This window comes from Danio rerio, chromosome 3, assembly GCF_049306965.1.
Source record: "Danio rerio strain Tuebingen ecotype United States chromosome 3, GRCz12tu, whole genome shotgun sequence".
Taxonomy (NCBI): domain Eukaryota; kingdom Metazoa; phylum Chordata; class Actinopteri; order Cypriniformes; family Danionidae; genus Danio; species Danio rerio.
Window position 1 is genome coordinate 25648803 of NC_133178.1, and position 21198 is coordinate 25670000.

Sequence of the window (21198 nt, forward strand, 5' to 3'; positions counted from 1 at the left end):
CTGTGTGTGTGTGTGTGTGTGTGTGTGTGTGATCTTTTAGTTTTGAATATTCAGAATATAGAATGGCCATGTAAATAAATTTGCAATCTTTGCCTCTGAATTTGAAGTGACAATAAATAAAAATTAAGCAAGTTAGGTAATCAAAATATTATCTAATAGTCTGAATGTACAAATGAGTAATCTACATTACATTTAATGTGAAATCAGTACTACCAGACTACAATTTGTAAGGAAGCTACCCAGCACTGTATGAGCTGGGTATAGTATGAGCTGAATTTGATTGATTATTAATTCAGTGCAACTGAACATAAAAATTAAAGCTGCAGTAATAACTAAAATAAACTCATAAGTAGTTTTTCTGAATTATAAAAGAAACTAAAATATGTGAACTTGTCAAAACCAGCAAAGCCAGACGCATATAGCTTGTTTATTGTAAAAAAAAATATATGTACATAAAAATCATATTTACATTTATAAAGCAACAGTAAAGTGCTGAGAAACATTATCCGTCCACAATAATGTGAGAAAGTGCAAAAGTCAGTCATCATATCAGTCATAAAGTAAGTTTAAAAAGAAAAGAGAAACAGCTTTTAAAGCAGTTTAGTGTCCTTGTCGTCAGACGTTGATGAACTTTTGAAGTTTATGGTTATTAAACACCCTGCTTGTAACAGTGTAACCATTTTAATGTGTTAAAGTGATTTAATCCGTGAATCTTGAAGACGGAGGTGCTCAAAAACTCCATAGGGTATACAGTTATTCCACAGCCTAATGACAGACAAGGAAAACAACATTACATCAACATTGCAGATTAGAAAATGTATTTGAGCTGCATAACGTTTTATTAAATACAAAATCGTTTTTTGTAAAGGCTTAGATTATTTTTTGGGGCATATTCTGATTTTATCCAGATGGATTTTTAACTCATTTTAAAGTCTTGAAAGCGGGAAAACGCACATTAATCTTTTTGTGTTTATTCATTATTTTTGTAGATGGTCTGAAATCTGATTTTTACAGGTGTTTTAGTCTGAACATTTTTTTATTTCGTGTTTAAATCAGGCTAATGTTGTGATACATCCTGAAATGCTAATATTTAAAAACTATAATAAAATAATTGATGACCAACACTTTAATCTCAATGAATGTTAAAGTGTAAATATAAAAATAAAAAAATAGACACTTACTCCAAAGACTTCATTCCAGGGCAGTTTTTCAGCGCAGCACTGAGCTTTGTAGCTCCAATGTCGGTGAACTTGTTGAACTTAACACTGAAAGTAAATAACAATTATTGCATTAATATAATATAATATTACAGAACATTTAATATAAATTCCATATTTTATCTAAATTTGAACATGCACTACCTAACAAAAGTCTTATCGCCTATTCAAGTATAGGAAAAACAAATAATAACTTGACATTATGCTTATTTTACCAAAATTAAATATGATCATATGATATGATGCATCCATACATCTCAGCAGTGACTCAAATAACTTATTAATAAAGTCATCTGGAATGGCTAAGAAAGCATTCATGCTGGACCCGCAGAGTTCATCAAGATTCTTTGTAATCTTCTTTGATGCCTCCTCTTTCATCTTACCCCAGACATACTCCATATTGTTTATGTCTGAAGACTGGGCTGGCCAATCCTAGAGCGCATTGACTTTTTTTGCTTTCAGGAACTTTGATGCGGAGGCTGTGGTATGAGAAGGAGCACTATCCTGCTGAAGAATTCACCCTTTCCTGTGGTTCGTAATGTAATGGGCAGCACAAATGTCTTGATACCTCAGGCTGTTAATGTTGCCATTCACTCTGGAGATCTCTCGTACACCTCCATACTGAATGTAAACCCAAACCATGATTTTTCCTTTAAACTTGACAGATTTCTGTAAGAATCTTGGGTCCATGTAAGTTCCAATATGTCTTCTGCAGTATTTATGATGACTGGGATGCAGTTCAACACATGATTCATTTGAAAAATCTACCTTCTGCCACTTTTCCATAATCAACTAGAAGTCAAGTTATTAGTTGTTGCTCTTACAACTGGGATCAACAATCAGACTTTTTTTCAGGTAGCATATATTAAAATAGATCAGAAACTCTGTCAAAAATGAATAGGATATTAATTGTCCTTTTTTTTTTTGTAATTTTGTAAAATGATTTGACTGAATCTAGACTCTTACTCAAGGTCTTGCAGTGATTTCATGTCTGGTAAAGCCAAGGCCAGATGTTCAGCACCACTGTCAGCAATCGCATTTCCATACAGTCTAGAAGTAAAGAAAATGGAGTCATTGTGACGAAACAAGTTTTTTTTTTTAGAAATCGTTCCAAAACTCAGGTCTACTTAGTGCTGGTAAATACGTAACTTTTCCAAGAGTGAACATACCTGAGTGTCTGTAGAGAAGGAACTGATGCCAGAGCTTGAGCCAGTTTTCCCACTCCAGCATCTCCAATTAAATTCTGAGACAGGCTGAATGGAGGCAAAATAGTACTGATCATTTGTGAGACAGTTGTTGCTTTTTTCAATTTATAATTAATGTAGAAAACACCCTGACTATTAAGTGCCAGTGTTTGATACTTGGGTAAATATTTCAAACTTACATGAGCAATTTCAGACATTCCAAAAAATGTAAAACGCCAGACAGTTTCTCCGCTCCAGAGTCTCCAATATGGTTTTTATCAAGGCTAAAGGGGGGAAAAGTTAAGATTTTTTTATATTAACAAAAAAAAAAAGATAAATAGCACTCTTTGTTGACATTGACTGTTGCATTTTAGAATGAAAACACTCCTTGTCCAGACTGGTAATACTGCATAATAGTATGCATAATAATATTTATTCTGGAAAAGTTTTTACCTTGTGACTTATGCAAATACCTTTTTATTTAATTAAAATATCTAACTTAGGTAAGAGTGCATATGTTCTTTTTTCATTTCATTTTCTTGTCGGCTTAGTCCCTTTATTAATCCGGGGTTGCCACCGCGGAATGAACTTATCCAGCAAGTTTTTACACAGCGGATGCACTTCCAGCTGCAACCCATCTCTGGGAAATGCTTTTATTGTACGTTTTTTTAATTCATGCACATTTTGTCAATTCAGCCTGCATTTTATTAGGCTTGTGCTCAAATAAAAATAAAATAAAAATAAAAATGCTGCAGGGGACAGACTAGTTTTGCAATAAGCTTGCATAAGTATTAACAAGCTTGTTAGGCATTCATTACGAATTCAGAAGCTATGAATATGCCAAACAGAGCCAAATACTTACTCCAGACACAGGAGAGACTGCAGAGAAGGCAGGACCTCTATGACTTTAGGGAAAAGTTCAGGACCATTCTGCACTCCAAGGCTGCAATGGAGAACAAGACCCAGTATGATTAAATTAGCACTTAATGAATAATAGAAGCAATAATAAACGATAAAAGTCTGATTTACTTACCCAAATTCCAGTTTCTGAAGATGCCGGAGAGCTGGTACACCTTCATCCAGTGCAGGCACCAGTTCACTGAAAACACATAAGTCGTGCACAAATAAAATTAGTGTATGGTAAATATAAATGCTATTATATTCTTTCATTCATTTTCTTATCGGCTTAGTCCCTTTATTAATCCTGGGTCGCCACAGCGGAATGAACTGCCAACTTATATAGCACGTTTTTACACAGCGGATGCCCTTCCAGCCGCAACCCATCTCTGGGAAACATCCATACACACTCATTCACATCCATACACTATGGACAATTTAGCCTACCCAATTCACCTGTACTGCATGTCTTTGGACTTTGGGGTAAACCGGAGCACCCGGAAGAAACCCACGCAAACGCTGGGAGAACATTCAAACTCCACACAGAAACGCCAACTGGCCGAGGCTCGAATCAGCAACCTTCTTGCTGTGAGGCGACAGCACTACCTACTGCGCCACTGCGTCACCTACACTATTATATATCATACATAAAATTGATGCTGTACCTTGTGGGCAGCTTCTTTTCTCTGTGAATCTGGACGAGGACAGGCAGGCTCTCTATGTGATACCCTTGTGTGGCCTTTAATGGGTTCAAGGTGAATTTCTCAATTGCACTTTTCAAGTTCAGTTCATCGTTGCTTTGATGCAAGTCCTCCCATAAGTCGATGGTATCTTCTGCATGCGCCCTAATGGTAAATTAAATCATAAATAAAATCATTTAGCAAACATTCACTGCAAATCCTGCCAGATTTCTAAAAGAATACAAAATGTAATTCAAATATTTAATTAAACCTGTGTGCCATTTTATAAAAATTTTCTGTGAAAAATTAATGATTTGAAGATTCTTCTCACACCAGTTTTGTGACTTTTAAAACAACAAAGGATAATTTACTAAAAAATGCATGAATGAATCATTCTTATGAATGATTTAATTACTAATACAAATTTCTGATAATCAGAAATGCAATTATTTGACATTATAACATTTTGAATAAAGCACACAAATCCATGCCACTTTAAAATAAGTGACCCTAACTACTTAGTACTTCTATTTATATTATTAATTTTGTACAATGCAAATATTGAATATGTTTTTCTACCGTTTAAAATATCTGCATGTTATTACATCTGTAACTGATTTATGTAATTGCAATTTTGATTACACTGTTGACCCTTAAACTTAAATACCATATAACAAATAAAAAAATAAAATAACCTTAATAGTTACCATTGTTCTACCTCAATAAAAAAAAAAGTGTTATATAAACACAATAAGTACATTATAGGTACTTGCTTTATGATGAAAGTACCTAGTGGTTAAAGGTCCTGTAAAATTAAAATAAACTTTTAGATGTTGGTCACAGTCACATAGTCCATACAGATCGCTGGAGAGCTACAAATACTGTCATGCACCACACACTCACACCTGTTCCTGTTTCACTTTGATTACACACCCACACACACTAAAACAGCCGGAGGATCATCTTGAACTGATTACATGGACTTCAAAAGCAGCACAGACACACACACACCAATTGCTGAGTCTTGTTATACTATGAATATTAACAATGCGTTTCCTTTGTCTAGCCTACTAGCCTTGCCATGTTTGACCTTTTGCCTTGTTTTATTGTTTCTGATTTTGCCGCCTGTCCTGACCATTTGCCTGTTTACTGACCATTCTTTGGATTCTTTGTATGCAGTTCTTTGCTCCTGTGATCAACCTTTGCCAACCTTACTATTCTTGTTAATAAATACTGCATGTGAATCCTCTACTCCGTTGTCGCCCCGACATTCTCACAACAATATTAGCATTAGTATGTAGTTTTAAGGATATCTATTAGATAGTGTGCTAACAGTGACATAATTGACATTTAGAAGATATAACCCTGATATAAACATTCAAAGCTAGCAGTTTGCAACTTCCACTTAAATGGATATGTTTTTTTTTTTTTTCACGTCACCTCAACAAATCTTGACCAAATACTTTATAATATTCAACCACTCTCACTGACAGAGCTGTTATGAAACAAAACGCTATTGGTTTTCTTATTTAAAGAGAAGGAGCTACTCTATGTCTCACCCTCTCTTCATGTTTCAGTTGAAATTACATTAAACATCGAATAAGAAATGCACATTTCAAAGCACTTCTCGGTATCTTTGAGGCCACTTCATATAAAGCGGGAACTAAGAGTGTCTACCTTAGATTTTTTGCACTCTTTTTTGAAGCTTACAGATACAGACTGTATCTGAACTGGAATAAAATCAGCATCTTTCAGTATTTCACAGAAAAAGGTTAGGTCTCACAGGCTTTAAACTCAGCAAACAAAACATTTTCCTATCTAGGTGTACAGCCGTGTAACTTCTCACCAGAAGGATGCGATACATTTGAGACCCACAAGCTCTTTCAGGCCTCTGATGGGAATGCATGTGTCCTGCAGGTTAATGGTGAAGGTCCGCTTCATTGCGCTTGCATGTTGAAGGATATGGCATATCACGTACACATCCGATGGGGAAAGCTGGGTCCCACAGAAAGACAGATCATCGGGCAGGTTCTTTACTAGCCCTTGGGCAAATTTGACACTGCAGGTCTCGTAAACACAGTGAAACAATTCAAGTAATCTGGCAGGAACCAAATCTTTGGGTTTCATGCTCTCTAAATGAGCTTCGACGGCCTTCCTTTTGGCTTTTAAGTCCACACTGCTGTCTATTATGCTGAGTCCACTTGCTGTCTTCTGGAAGATTAAGCCGGTGATGAACCTCTGCAGGACGTCCTGCGATTCTCCCTGAACCTTTCGTTTTTTGTGCTGCACCATGGTATTTGCCACCACCGTTTTATCATTGACCTGTTTGGATTGCACCAAATGCAAAGCACTTAGGAAGTTCTGAGTGAAAAGGTCAGCAAAGTGGTTTTCCTCTTGCTCAGATGTCTTATAAGGTATAAGTATTCCACTTTTCAGAGCGCAGTCCAGCAGTTCTGTGGATTTGACAAGGTTGACGTGTGTATCGTGATTCTTGAAGCCCTCCCATGCCATTTTACACAACTGCGGGGTGTCGAGTTGTTTCTTCTTTGTGCTGTTTCCAATGCTAGCCAATTCCAGATGCTTGGAGGTCACTCTTTGGTACAAGTCTGTGAGAGTTGAAGGCAAATCCTCACCATCCTGATGCTTGAGCAGGAAGCAGGTAGCCCAGCAAAGCAGCGGGTTAGAGCATAAGCTAAACATGTACCCTTGATTCTTAATCTTTTGTAGTGCACTCTCTCGGAGGGAAGCTTCCTCAAAATATTTGGATGTATACAATTCAATATCCTCAGGAGAGAAGCCCCAAATCTCCAAAAGGCAGTCCATTTTTCGCAGCACCTGATTTAAAACGTCTTTAGGCCTCGTGGCGATGAGAAGTGTGCAGCCCGAGAGGATTTCCTTTTGAAACAAACCTGAAAACAGCTGCTTGATGGTGTATTTAGTGTCTGTGTGTGATTTAGCAGGGGACTGAAGAAGCCCCTCAAGGTCTTTTATATGATCAAAGCTGTCAAAGATAATGAGAACTTCATCAGGACAGGACAGAATGTGTTTGAAAGCAGCATTTGAGTCCTCGCAGTGAGGAGATGTAGAAAAGTCGAACAGTAAAGTTTTTAAGCTGTAGTTGGATTGTTTGAAGTCTAAGATTTTACAGTTCATGAGAAAAACAAACTGAAATTGAGGCAGGCCGCTGTTTGACCAGTCCAGGCACAACCGCTGAATGAATGTGGTTTTCCCCACGCCGGATTTTCCGAGGAAAGCAAATGATTGTTTGGATTTGGAGTCAAGGTTATGAAACAACTGACTTGTGTCCAGCTTTGCTTTCTTTCGCTCTGAATCGCTGAGGACAACCAGCTCTTTCTCCAAACACTTGTTTGCATTCTTCCCAGATTTGATAAGAAGTTTCCTCTGAACCAGATGTGCATCCACGTAGTGTGACTGCATTCCCATCCCTCCACGCATAGTGCTGCAGACATCTCTCAGGTGTGATTTTAAGCGATGAATGTAGTCTTTGACACACTCTGTAAAACAAACATTTATTATGTTTTACATATTTTAATAAGCTCATTCGGTTTTGCATACAGAAATGGTTTCTCACCTGGCGCTTTGGGACGGACTTTGTTTTTTAGTTTTGGAGATGGGGACTCTGTATTCTTGTCTGGGTTTCCTTCTGTATTTAGTAAAACAAACAAGCAGTCATTTTGATTCATTCATGAGCCAACAAAATAGTTGTCATTTCATATGTGCTAATAAATCCTGATGTTTTGCATTGCCACCGTAGTGTGAATGGTTATGTAGAAATTTATCTGACTCTTACTCAATTTTGATGGACATACATTATCATTCTGGGCTACAAACATCCTCTACTCCTTAACAGCACAGTACAGTAGCACACAGGGCAAATACTTGACCACAAAAAGTAGGTTGTTCATTTTAAATATTTTTTGAATGCAAAACTTCTGCTCATTAAGCAGTAATTAACCATTTAAAATGAAATTCAGTTAGATTTACCAATAAAAAAATATGTCTTTTAAAAAAGTAACATCAGCAATGCTTTCCGCCTAGTATATTAGGGGGATTCAAACATATGCAAAAAACATATACTAAGTACAGTGCTTCCCACAGGTTTGAGAAATACTTGCGGTGTTAGCCAGATTGGAACATACCTTTTACCCATCACATAAAAGATCAACTGCATTCGACAAACAAAAAATAAAAGTGTGATTTTTTTTTTACTGTATTTTTTTCATTATGACAATGTTATACACTGTTTTCAGCTGGGTAAATGGGGCTTTTAAAGGCTGTTAAAATAAAAAAAATAAATAAAAAGAAATCCACTTTTTATTTTACCTTTATTCTATAAGAAAGTCTTATTTGTATTATTTCGGCAAGAATAAAAGTAGTTATTAATTTTTTTAAACACCATTTTAGGGACAAAATTATTTGCCCCTTTAATGTAATGTAAATGTAAAAAAAAACACTGTTAAACAATAACTTGCCTAATTACCCTAACCTGCCTAGTTACCCTAATTAACCCAGTTAAGCCTTTAAATGTCACTTTAAGCTGTATAGAAGTGTCTTGAAAAATATCTAGTAAAATATAATTTACTGTCATCATAGTAAAGATAAAATAAATCAGTTATTAGAAATGAGTTCTTAAAACTTTTATGTTTAGAAATGTGTTGAAAAAATTTTCTCTCCATTAAACATAAACTGAGGAAAAAATAAATATGCAGTCTAATAATTCAGGGGGGCTAATAATAAGTCATTCTGTCCACTTCGAGAATAAAGAGTATTTAATTAAGTATTTAATTTTTCTCTCGCTCTTGTGGCTGTGTGCCAAGCAAAAATAGGCTTAAATAAAAATGCAAATGTGAAACGAATGAGACTAATGACAACTGAAAAAGCAAAAGCAAACCAGTTTACGAAAAATTGGGACCCATTTAAGATATATATCTAAGAACATGTTTTATTGTCAAATATAGACCAAGTCCTTGATCCACCAAATTGATTCTTCTTCTTTCCTAAGTGCAAAGTAGAGTGTGTTGTGTGATACATATTGTACAAATGAAGTTTTTGTTATGGCAAATTAATATTTACCTTTTTATTTGTTGTTATGTTTGTTTGTTTTTCCTATGTATGCACTTAAGTTGATACCATCTATACTTTTTGAAATATAATTGTTTTTTTTTTCTTTTTTACTGTAATTTGCAATTAAAGTCATAAATCCTTATTCTAAATAAAAAAGCAAGAGCAAAAATCCTGCATATTTAAAGATATTTAGAAACTATGTCTGGACGCATTTTTTAAGTGCCCAAAATGCGCGTTTCTGTGGGTCTTGTGTTTGGAAGTGCTGATAGGTCTCATGCACACACAACTAGCAGTACAAAATATGTTAAGCAAGAGAAGATTTTGAACTGTTTAATCGATTGTGAATGATTAGCAAATTTACTTTGGTTTGCCCGCCCAAGTAAAGTCTGTTCAAATGGTTGTTTGTTAAATGAGATAGAGAATTTAGCTTTTTATAATGATGTATGGAGGTATGGGAAGAAATTATACAAAAGCAGTGTTACTTCCTTCAGGAACTGAACAACCTATGAGATAATCAAATTTCCCTTTTCCTCTGTTTGTTGATTTGCTAAAAATGAATAAACTGTTTGAAGGATGCTCAGCACACAGGGCCTTTGGAACTTTGCAATACACTGTCAAATTTTGAAGCTTTGATTCATTTAGGGGTTTATTATAACACTAACAACTTATAGACTTGTTTATAGCATTTCCAAAACCGTTGTAGTAAAATTCTATCATATATTTTGCAGTTAGACCTCTGTACAGTATGTGGGTATGGAAAGCTTTTTTATTTGAGTAGAAAAATCAGGCAGAAAACCCCAAAATAGAGGTCAAATGCCCTTAAACCACACTCAAAAACCACACTCAAAAACTTTAACCCATCCATATCTTATACTCACCTTTAATAGGGCTTGTGTCTACAGAAACCGATGTCAGACCTGAGGACGAGCCAACTGGGAGTACAAAACCAGTGAGCTCAGGTGGGGCAACCGTACCATCAGCTGTAAGAAAAGAGTTCAGTTAACACACTTTTTAGTATTAGTATTAGTATTGCTAACCCTTGCTGTGATTGAAACAGCTTTTCTTTTTAACTCACCAGGTGAAAGAGGAATTATCTGTGTGCCTGGACTAACACTTTGAGGCGAAACTGCAGAGAGGGAATTTAAAATTAGAAATACAGTGGTCAACAGGCTAACAGGACATGCAGGCACATGCACCGGTGTCATGGTGCATTTATATTTGACTCACCAAGCACATATGTGGATCCTGTCTGAACCACAGTGCCAATTAGAGGTGACGTGAGCGGGCTTATGGTCTGGATGAACTGTAGTGCTGGACCACCAAAGAGATCCAAAAATTCAGTCAGTGTTTAAAGTCAAGCCTTCATTTGTTGAATTGCATGTCGTGTACAGTACACTACCTGACAAAAGTCTTGTTGGCTATCCAAGTTTTAGGAACAAATAATAATAACTTGACTTCTAGTTGATCGTTTGGTATCAGAAGGGGCTTAAATGAAAGGCAAAGGCCTCTAGATCACGAGAAAAGTCATCTGGAATGACAATGAAAGCGTTCTTGCAGGAATCCTAGAGTTCATCAAGATTATTTTGATTCATCTTTGATGCCTCCTCCTCAATCTTACCCCATATATGCTCAATAATATTCATGGCTGTTGACAGGGCTGGGCAATCCTGGACCACCTTGACCTTCTTTGCTTTTTGGAACTTTGATGTGGAGGCTGAAGCTGAAGCACTATCCTGCTGAAGAATTTGCCCTCTCTTGTGGTTTGTAATGTAATGGGCAGCACAAATGTCTTGATACCTCAGGCTGTTGATGTTGCCTTCCATTCTGGAGATCTCTTGCACACCCCCATACTGAATGTAACACCTAAACGATGTTTTTTTCTTTACCAAACTTGACTGATATTTGTGAGAATCTTGGGTCCATGCAGGCTCCAATAGGTCTTTTGCAGTATTTGTGATGATTGAGATGCAGTTCAACAAATTCATCTGAAAGACCTACCTTCTGCCACTTTTCCAAATGATCAACTGGACATCAAGTTAATATTTGCTGCTCTTACAACTGGGATCACGACAAGACTTTTGTCAGGTAGTGTATATTAATAAAAAACATAATACGTACCACTAGAGGGCAGACTAGGGGAGCTGATAGGAAAACTGAACACAGGCTGGTATGGACTCAAATGGAAACTACCCTCAGTTCCAGATGTGATGTTGGGCGTCAATTCATATGAGGGACTTTCAGGGACAACTATTGCTGCAGACATAAATCATTTAGTTTGCAACTTTTAGTTTCACTTGTGGCTTAGCTGGACTGAGAGTTACAGTTATTATTTTCCTTTTCTTTTATTAGTAAGCATCATAGTCAGTGGTTGTGTCCTTCATGCTTTGAATTACCTTGTTTGCAGGGAATTTGCTGTGGGTCTATGGTAGTAGCTGCAACAAAAATAAAAACACACCTTTCAATAGTCGATTACAATACAGGTCATTCATAAGATAACATATCCAAGAGAAAACAGCAGTACCTTTTCGTTTTTTGGGGCGGGCAACTTTAGATGTTTTTTCTGGTATGCAGTTTGTATCTTTGTCATCTGTTGTATGTAAAGCTAGAGTAAAAAACGCTACATTTGAATAATTTATTTTTAAATAAACAGTAAACAATGTAGGCTAAGCCATGAAAAATACAATCAGTTCATCACCAAAATTATGTTTTTTTTTCACGAAACATTAATGATAATATGTCGAATGTATCTGACTTAATTTATTGACAATATTATTTTAGGGAGTCTTACATGAGTAATTGGGATCTTCGAAGAAGGTTGGATCTGCAAGGGTACAAGTAGGAAATGATTGGTATTATTTATGCTGTTCCAAATACTAAATTAAAAGTCCAATAATTAAAACTGACCAAAAGTTTCTTCAATCGAACCATCCAGGAGGGACTGAAGATATTCACCGAGAACACTGTCTGTGAAAACATTAAGAAATGGTCACTCTCGTTTGCAAACCCAAATGTCCAACATTAGGTCTGTTTACTGCGTTATCTACTCACCAGGTAGCTCTAACGTTGGATCTGGATCAATAAAATTTGCTTCACCATCTGTTAGGTATAACACAGGACACGGTATATTACTTTACATTTGACAAAGATAAATGTGCCTTCACAATTAACTGAGTGAAAACTGTTGAATCAAAAATGCGCAAGATGATTTGAAACGTGTGCGCGCGGGGGCTCAATTTCGTTGGGAAACAAATAACTCGAGGGGGGAATCCATTTCTGATGTAAAAAGTTTATCAAACAACTACAGATATCATATTTGATACTTTTCATAAAGATTATGCACCATCAAAGTTAGAAAAAAAGTTACTACGCAAAACGCATGATTATAAAATTAAATAGTCTATTATATTAAAATGGCATTGCACTTTACCTGTTTCAAAGAGATAGTCCATGCTTGTTGAAAAAAATTAATCCATTACATTAAGTTCCGATGGAAACGTTTTTAATATGCGCTGCGTGTCCTCAGATTGCACAGGGTTGAGGCATTGTCTGGCAAACGCCAAAACAAACTGCACCTTCCCTGGTTGCTTTTACTTTCAGTATGAGATGGGGGTTGATTCTGTTCGGCAAAAGCCAAAGTCCCACATTTAGTGTAAGCAAATCTCAAAAACGAGATACATTCTGCGTTCATTAATAAAGTTATTCATTTATTTATTTGAGATTATGATGGAGAGGATAATAATAAACTACTTTTTCTAGTTTTGTAACAATGAATTGTATTGTAATGTGTAAATGGATTTTAAATCTCATTCAAAATATACTTTAATAACAAAGTAATGAACTCTAAAATGTACAGTCTGTAAAAAGTTGCAAAGAAAAAAAGGTTAATCAAATCAAATGCTGAGGCTTGGCACATGCATGCGGAAATGCACCACCCTGGATTGGCAGGTATTTTCCACTGTCAGGTGAGACCTTTTGTTTAAACATTGGTCTTATATAATACATTTCTTCATGCTTCACCCATTAATATTCCAAAACTAAGAAGCCAGCAATAAAATAAATAAACAAATAAATAAATTAATTTTTAAATATCCTAAAACACAAGCTATATAAGGTTTAAATGGAAGCTGTAAATGGAAGACAGCAATCTCATGCCAATCGCCTAAAATGAAACAAAAATATTTGCAAGGATCACAGACTGGTGTGACAAGTATCTTGTTTGCTTTGTTTTTTTCATTAACAGCACCCATACAACAAACAGACTGACCTTTTTTTCCTGTGACATTACAGCAGGGGTGTCCAAACTCAGTCCTGGAGGGCCGTTGTCCTGCATATTTTAGTTCCAACCCCAATTAAACGCATCTGAACCAGCTAATCAAGCCCTTTCTAGATAAACTAGAAAACTTCCAGTCAGGTGTGTTGAAAGTAGTTGGCGCTGTAAGATGAAAAAATATTATATATTCTTCTATTATATATTCCTTCTATGCTAATAAAGGACTACTGAGACATTCCAAGCATGGGATGGGTCCTCCTGGCTTGGCAGAGTTGATCACAGCTCCGATACACATCTCTGCCATTTGCTTACAGTAACCATGTGCTTTTCACCATACACAATTCATCTGCTCGTGATCTTCCTTCATATAACTTTGCCATGTTTGTCATTTGACAGTTTATAACTTTAGCTTTGTAGTGATTAGATCAACAGAGACATTGATGGATTGTATTTCAATATACAATTTATTTACTATTGTTGAGTCATGGCCTGAAGAGAGTATGTTAATGTATTTCTCCCCCATTTAATATCCTCAACTTTGTTCTCATGTTCAGCTGGTTTTGGGGGTTGGTTTTCACTCATGTTTGACAATGCTTTGCTCAGGGTATAATAAGAAAAAGTAACTGTTGATCTGGGAGAATGGCTTTTACTCTGCATCTCCCGCACACCGGTGCGTAGCCTCATATGCTAACAAAGGCAGTTTCAGAGTCTTGGTTGCTCAGCAGTGCACGTTACAGCTCATTTCTTCATTCAGTACGCTAGTTTGTTTCATTCTACCGTCTGTATATTTAAAAATGTAACTTAATAAACAACTTTGCCTGCTTTAAGACGTAGAGATTCTTTCTCTTTATCAATGATGATAACAACTTTAATGGAGTCAGATTTAAACACAATGGACTTCAATGGATTTAAACACGCCATCCTTCAACTGCTTTCTGTTTCTGACTATTGGTTCACAATAGCAGCGTAAGCTTCAAGCCTTACAGAGCTAAACTATGCAGGACACCGGCCCTCCAGGACTGAGTTTGGACACCCCTGCATTACAGTTACCCTATTACAATACATTTCACTCCTGTTGTAATACTGGTCATCCTGAGTTGTAACAACATATTTCAATGCTCTTTTGTATTTATTATTATTTTTTTAACTAGTCACCAAGGACCACGTTTCTGTGTGGAGTTTGCATGTTCTCTCTGAGTTCGTGTGAGTTTCCTCCGGGTGCTCCGGTTTCCCCCACAAGTCTAAAGACATGTGGTATAGGTGAATTGGGTAGGGTAAATTGTCCATAGTGTATGTGTGAATGAGTGTGAATGTTTCCCAGTGATGGGTTTTAGCTGGAAGGGCATCCGCTAAGTAAAACATATACTGGAGAAGTTGGCGGTTCATTCTGCTGTGGCGACCCCATTTTAATAAAGGGACTAAGCCAAAAAGAAAATGAATAAATGAGTTTAACATTAGGCAACAATTTATCAACAAGGCTGTTTGTGAGAAACTCGGTGATCAAAATTATAGAACAGCAATGATTGTAGGATGAAGTAACTGCAGTGTTTTTCAGCGGGAACAGGGGGTTTAGATTAGGACTCTGGGCCGCCAAATTAATTACCTCAGTGTTTTCAACTTAAAACAAGTTGAAAGTGGGTTCATTGTCTTGTGTAATAATTGCTCTGACTGGGTAATGAATGCTGGGTGGGAACTGCATGTTGCTGAAGGAGCATCTGATCTGCACTCTCTTACGTAGCTTCATAAGACGTCTAACTCCTTCTGCACAAACATCAGCAAATCATGACACTTCACCTCCAGCTTTCACTGATGTTTTTACACACTTTTGAGTTCTGTTTTTCCCCAGTTGGATGATAAACAATGTTTCCCATTGGGCCCAAATTTATTTGACTTGTTTTCATACAGTGAACTACTTGTCTCATCCGTCTTTCGGATGAGACGTTAAACGAGGTCCTGACTCTGTGGTCATTAAAAATCCCATGGCACTTCCCGTGAAAGAGCAGGGGTGTAACCCCGGTGTCCTGGCCAAAGTCCCTCTATCGGCCCATACAATCATGGCCTCCCAATCATCCCCTTCCACCGAATTGGCTCTATCACTGTCTCTCCACTCCATCAATAGCTGGTGTGTGGTGAGCGCACTGGCGCCGTTGTCCTGTGGCTGCCGTCGCATCATCCAAGTGGATGCTGCACACCGGTGGTGGTGTGGAGAGACCCCTCCACCCCTCATGATTGTGAAGCGCTTTGGGTGTATGGCCATACACATTAAATGCGCTATATAAATACACATTATATTACATTACATTACTTGCTTTCACTATAGGAAAATAACACTGTGAAAGACGTTTACCACAGTGAACTTTGTAGCTTTATGGTAGGTTTTGTTTCTTTCTACTGATGAGGGATTTGGCTTTCAGTCTAAATGTTTTAAATACTGTGCTTCAGAATATACAAGTACTGAAATATGCTTGAAACTTCTCTTTCCTTTCAGGATGACTTCAAATAGTACTGAACCGTGAGTCTGTCACCTCAAAACATAATAATTTGTTGGCTAAAATTTTGATTTTTGATTACTAAAGTTGCTGCAGCAAGCTTTAGAAGCTTACTTTGCTATAAAAGCAGTCTGCATTGTGATACTATTAAGGTAAAGAAAATAACTGCCCACATGTTGTTTATATGTTTGCCAAGTGAAGAGGCTTTCCAAAAAAGCACATTGATTTCTCCAGCGCTTACATGAGCAAAACTGAAACTGCAGTGGGAGTCTGTGCTGAAAATGGATCTCCCAGTCTGAAGTTTTGGGAAGTGCTCCAACAGGGCTCAATATTGCTGGACGAAAGTGAGGGTGCATTTACACAACACCGCTTTCAACTACAAAACTTTCAGGTTTAAATAAAATGTAGTGACTATTACAGTTTTTAAATATGATGCAGCTACTGTCTCGTCTAAAAGTTGAATTTGTGAAAATAGTGACATCATGCGCATATTTATTTTATGTTCAGTCATGTGCGAGTGCTTGACAGCAAACACAACAATGTTAAACTACAGGACCATGTTTGTACTGGAGAAGCAGTTCAAGGAATCCTGCTTCCAGTTCATTCTCATGGTGTCTGAAAAGCAGATGATTTTCTCAACTGAGAAATTCAATGACATCAAGAAACAAAATCCAATTTTGTTCCTTGGGGCCTTCCATGTCCTAAAAAGAACCTTGCAAATCTTTACAAATGTTTTAATACTGCTAAAAAAAGACTTTAAAATTAATATTACCTCAGATCCCCCCAAAAATATGATGAGGCTATAGTACCCATGGAACAAATCCATATTGTTTCTAGTGAAAAATCCAAGTTATGCTGAAAAGTGTATATTGTAATTGTCTCTAAAATATTATGAAGATTTCTCAAGGCTAATATTAAATTATATTATTGTGTTTCCAGTGGCACCGTGGTTCAGTGGTTAGCACTGTCACCTCGCAGAAAGAAGGTCGCTGGTTTAAGTCCCGGCTGGGCATCTCTGTGTGGAGTCTCCATGTGCTCCCTGTGTTGGTGTGGATTTTCTCTGGGTGCTACGGTTTCACCCATAGTCTAAAGACATGCGCTATAGATGAATTAGATTAACTAAATTGGCCGTTGTATTTGAGAGTGTGCATGCCATGTTTGACCCCTGATAAATAAAGGGACTAAGCCGAAGGAAAAGGAATTAGTTTTTATTATTAATTTAGTTTTTATTATTACTTTTCATAAACTTATTTTAATTTATACAGGTTTACATTTTTATTCTTATTATTGAAATTTCTATTCATTCACGTTTTGGCCTTTATAACTTAAGTTTTCTGTTTAAATTGTTGTCTTCTATAATTTAACCAGTTATTAAGTTGTTGTAGGGATGCACCAACCTTTTTTTTTTTTTTTTTGCTGATACAGATTCTAATTTTAACATATTCGGATAGAGTACTTGCTATTTTATTCTGCATAAAATTAATTTAAGTGTACAAGAATTTGTATTTTTCACTGAATATAGGTAAGATATTTTGGTGCATTTAAACAAAACACATTTATTAAACAAATACATTTGTTAAAATAATATTTAAGTCACCGAATATATTTAGAAATAGAAAGGTAATACATTTAAATTCATGCTAAATATTAAGAAAAAAAATTTACAAACCACAAAATTTTAACAAAATTTGATACATTTTAGTTTCTCTTGAATTTTGCTCTAACCTATTTTTGTCCCTAACATACCATTTGGGGTTTACTAATGTTAGACTGTTATTTTGTTAGGTCCTCTCTAGATTTGGCTTCAGTATTGACAAAACTAATGCATATCTACAAATATAATATTGTAAAGCTTTCTATAGAAAATATTGTTTTAAATGAGAGATTTGTGAGGGCTGTACTCATGTGTTGAGCACTGTAGGAGACGCAGGTCTGATATTTTGAACAGATCATATATATATATATATTTTTTTTTTTTTCAAATGTGATTAAAAAAAATGATGATTCTGTTAAAAAACACCGAATAAAAGATGTGCAACTCAATGCCTCCATGTAAAAAATAAACCATTAGTTTCGGCCTTTATCATATTTATATCAACAGTACTTTAAATGAATCCAATTTGCATCTGTGCATGCCTAATGTCTTGTTATTCATAAATAGTTTTTCTATTTAGTTTTATACATTTATTTGAAAACCACTAAAGGACAACGTTTATAAAAAGCAGCTTACTTAACTCTCCATTGACACTTTTTGAAATAAAGCTTCACTTAGTTAAATAAAGAATTAATCCCCCTGCTTTAATCATTTGCGTTGACTCCAAGAGAACAAATTCTTATTTTTATATGGCTATAATTAAGTACTACATCAAAAAAAAGTTTCTCCTCAGTTTCTTATCAAAAAATATTATTTATCCTTCCTTGCACATTTTACATACAGTAGTATTAGTAGACGGTTGGGTTGACAAATAAACTTTGAAAGTCTTTAAGCAGACACTCTATCTCTATTCTACTAACACTTCAACTGTTACTTGACATGTAGTTACAGTTACGGAACCCTCCTTATCTAAAGTGTAATTAAAAGTATTTAAAGATATTAACTCACCAGTAGAAACAAGATCCTCCTGTTTGTTGAGTGTTGAATGGAGGATATCTTGGCTAACGTCCCAGTTTTGCCAGACAAGTAAAGACAGTTTTCGATCCAAATCTTCATCTGTACAGAGGACTTCACACAAACTCTCCTCAGCAACTTCACCGTCCTTATAGAGAGACTGGTAATACTGGGTGGAGAAGACGTTGGCCTCGTGGAGCTCTCGAAGAAGATCATGCACCAGGCTTGGGTCAACCTGTAAAGCTTTTCTCACCTGAAACAACACCTCCTCAAAGGGAACCATGACTGGACAACAGCTGCGAGTTAATCTCATTTAAATTGCCTTATTTCCTCTTTGCCATTCCTAACGCCAAATAACATCGCTTTGTTCCTGGTTTAAAAAGAAAAAAAACTTTGGTAAAAACCACGGCGGATCCCAATTGTCTGCTTTGTACTTCATTAAACAACCAGTTTTACTCAGGTCAGGTGAGGACAGTTTCACTTGTACTTTTTCCACAAGAAATCTAATGTGCTGTGCATGGAAAAGTCAAAAGACCACATCTCCATCTCACTTCTCTTCTGCTACAAGGAATTAATAGGGAAGAGACTCAATGTTAGACACCCCTCATCCCATCCGCTTTCATTAATATAGCAGCAATGGAGAACTGCTTCCACATACTCAGCACTATGCGTTCCCTTCTTTAATATACATACATATAACATGCATTTAAACAAAATAAGAATAATAAAAAAGCTGCTTTAAGCATAAAAGTTCCAAAATGAGGACGCTCTATAGAAACATAATATAAAACATTTCAATTTCTCCAAAGGACCTTTCTTTAAATAGTTTCCAGAGCTTTGATTTAACCAAAAACAACAGATATGCTATTTGTTTACTACGAAAGCCCACAATGCTGTATGTGCAGTTTTGTTGATAGTATACAAATGTCATGTGATTCTATTCAAAATTAGTGGGCAGTACTACGCAGTGTGTAAAGTAACAAATTACAAACACTCAAATTACTGTAACTGAGTAGTTTTTTCTCAGAAATTGTATTTTGCCAAGTAGTTTTAAAAATGCGTACTTTTACTTTTGCTTTAGTATATATTTAGAGCTGTATTGGTACTTTTACTCCACTACTTTCGTTCAACCTGCAGTCATTACTTTATTTCTTTCTTGTCTATGGTGATTGGTTAAAGTAGAAAAATCAGTCCTGTGATTCCTGCCCAATCAAATCACACATGTAAAGTAAATCGCATCATACTGAACGACCTCAACACATGAGCACTTTATAAACGCACCAAACCTTTTGGAAGCATTCAAATTGTCCAAGAAGATGTCTAAAGTCTTTACACGCAATGATCGAGAGACATTTTATAGACTACGTCACTGATGAGAAAATGAAGGATGTTGACTGTATGATAACTGAAATCACCAAACAGTCTTAAACAATCACTAAATGGAACAAATGAAGAATGGAAGGAAGGGCTGAATGAAGAAGGACTGAGCGAAGGAAGGAAGGAAGGACCAAACTAATGAAGGAAGGATTCAAGGAATGACTGAACAAACTAAGGGGCCGATCACACCGAACACGCTTTTACGACCCTAAAATGCCAGGCGCACAACAATGCCTTTTTGTTGGCATAAAAAGAAGCACGATGCGTATTTTATGTCGCTAGGCAATGACTGAATCAGCTGCATATTGTGCAAGATAGTTGCTGTTGATATTGGTATAATTTAATATTTAGTATTATTGTGATATTCAAGATTTGTGAAGTCACACAGCACCCGATAACTCAAAACAGCAACCACAAGTCTCTCCTTTATCTTCAAAAGTTGTCTTAACAATGCAAACACTGCAGTCACCTCAACAAAAACTTCGCCTATGCTTTCAATTGATTGGAAAAGACGCAACTAGCGTAATACGCTTTTTCCGCTCAAAGTTGACTTTTTTCAACTGTAAGTGCACAGTGCGCAATGGCAAAGTTGCAAGGCGTAGCAAACGGTTAAAATGTGAGGTGCACAGGGTGCAAAGGCTCGTGGCCATTAGTAAGTCAGTCAAAAAAAGGCACCTCTTAACGCAAAAATCGCATTCCGTGTGATTGGCCCCTAAGTAAGTAAGTTCGAAGCAACAAAGGAACGAATAAAGGAACAAAAGACGAACAAACGAACAAAGGACCTAATGAAGGAAGAAAAAATATGAACAAACGAACGAACAAATGAGTGAACGAACGAAGGGAGGAATGAAGGAAGAAAGGAACAAATGTACGAAGGAATGAATGAATCGAGGAAACTCACTAAATGCACTACAGAATGTTACGTTTACACATCCCTGCACAAACTGCATGTAACCGCATCAGCTTTTAAAAAGGTCTACTTTTTACTCATTCATTTATTTTCTTTTCAGCTTAGTCCAGGGGTGGGCAAACTCGGTCCTGGAGGGCCGGTGACCTGCACAGTTTAACTCCAACTCTAATCAAACACACCTGCTTATAGATTTCTAGTGATCTTGAAGACACTGATTAGTTTGTTCAGGTGTGTTTGACTAGTGTTGGAACAAAGCTCTGCAGGGACACCGGCCCTCGAGGATCACGTTTGCCCATCCCTGGCTTAGTCCCTTTAATACTCATGGGGTCACCACAGCGGAATGAACCGCTAACTTATCCAGCATAGGTTCTAACTGCAACCCATGACTGGGAAACATTCATACACAACTCATTCACAAACATAAACTATGGACAATTTAGCCTACCCAATTCACCTATAGCGCATGTCTTTGGACTTGGGA

General features: G+C 36.5%; 1 protein-coding gene across 4 annotated transcripts in view; it reads right to left on the bottom strand.

Annotated features, from left to right (window-relative positions):
- Positions 1 to 407: 407 nt before the first annotated feature.
- Positions 408 to 21198, bottom strand: part of ciita (class II, major histocompatibility complex, transactivator) — a 21422-nt gene continuing 631 nt past the window's right edge. The window contains exons 1-20 of one of the 4 annotated variants that reach the window (XM_005163915.6): positions 18425 to 21198; positions 12112 to 12159; positions 11968 to 12027; positions 11852 to 11884; positions 11585 to 11650; positions 11457 to 11495; positions 11182 to 11316; positions 10291 to 10374; positions 10139 to 10189; positions 9942 to 10043; positions 7571 to 7642; positions 5825 to 7493; positions 3964 to 4143; positions 3435 to 3500; positions 3264 to 3344; positions 2602 to 2685; positions 2387 to 2470; positions 2184 to 2267; positions 1182 to 1265; positions 408 to 765 (exon numbers count right to left, since the gene is read on the bottom strand). The exon at positions 18425 to 21198 is cut by the window's right edge and continues 631 nt beyond it. In XM_005163915.6, the coding sequence (XP_005163972.1) occupies positions 690 to 765; positions 1182 to 1265; positions 2184 to 2267; positions 2387 to 2470; positions 2602 to 2685; positions 3264 to 3344; positions 3435 to 3500; positions 3964 to 4143; positions 5825 to 7493; positions 7571 to 7642; positions 9942 to 10043; positions 10139 to 10189; positions 10291 to 10374; positions 11182 to 11316; positions 11457 to 11495; positions 11585 to 11650; positions 11852 to 11884; positions 11968 to 12027; positions 12112 to 12159; positions 18425 to 18743 (3417 nt within the window). In that variant the 5' untranslated portion in view covers positions 18744 to 21198 and the 3' untranslated portion in view covers positions 408 to 689. Of the gene's footprint in view, positions 766 to 1181; positions 1266 to 2183; positions 2268 to 2386; positions 2471 to 2601; positions 2686 to 3263; positions 3345 to 3434; positions 3501 to 3963; positions 4144 to 5824; positions 7494 to 7570; positions 7643 to 9941; positions 10044 to 10138; positions 10190 to 10290; positions 10375 to 11181; positions 11317 to 11456; positions 11496 to 11584; positions 11666 to 11851; positions 11885 to 11967; positions 12028 to 12111; positions 12160 to 12490; positions 12666 to 18424 lie in introns of those variants that run through there. The other 3 variants (XM_009299437.5, XM_073944521.1, XM_001343036.8) reach the window with 3 other exon arrangements.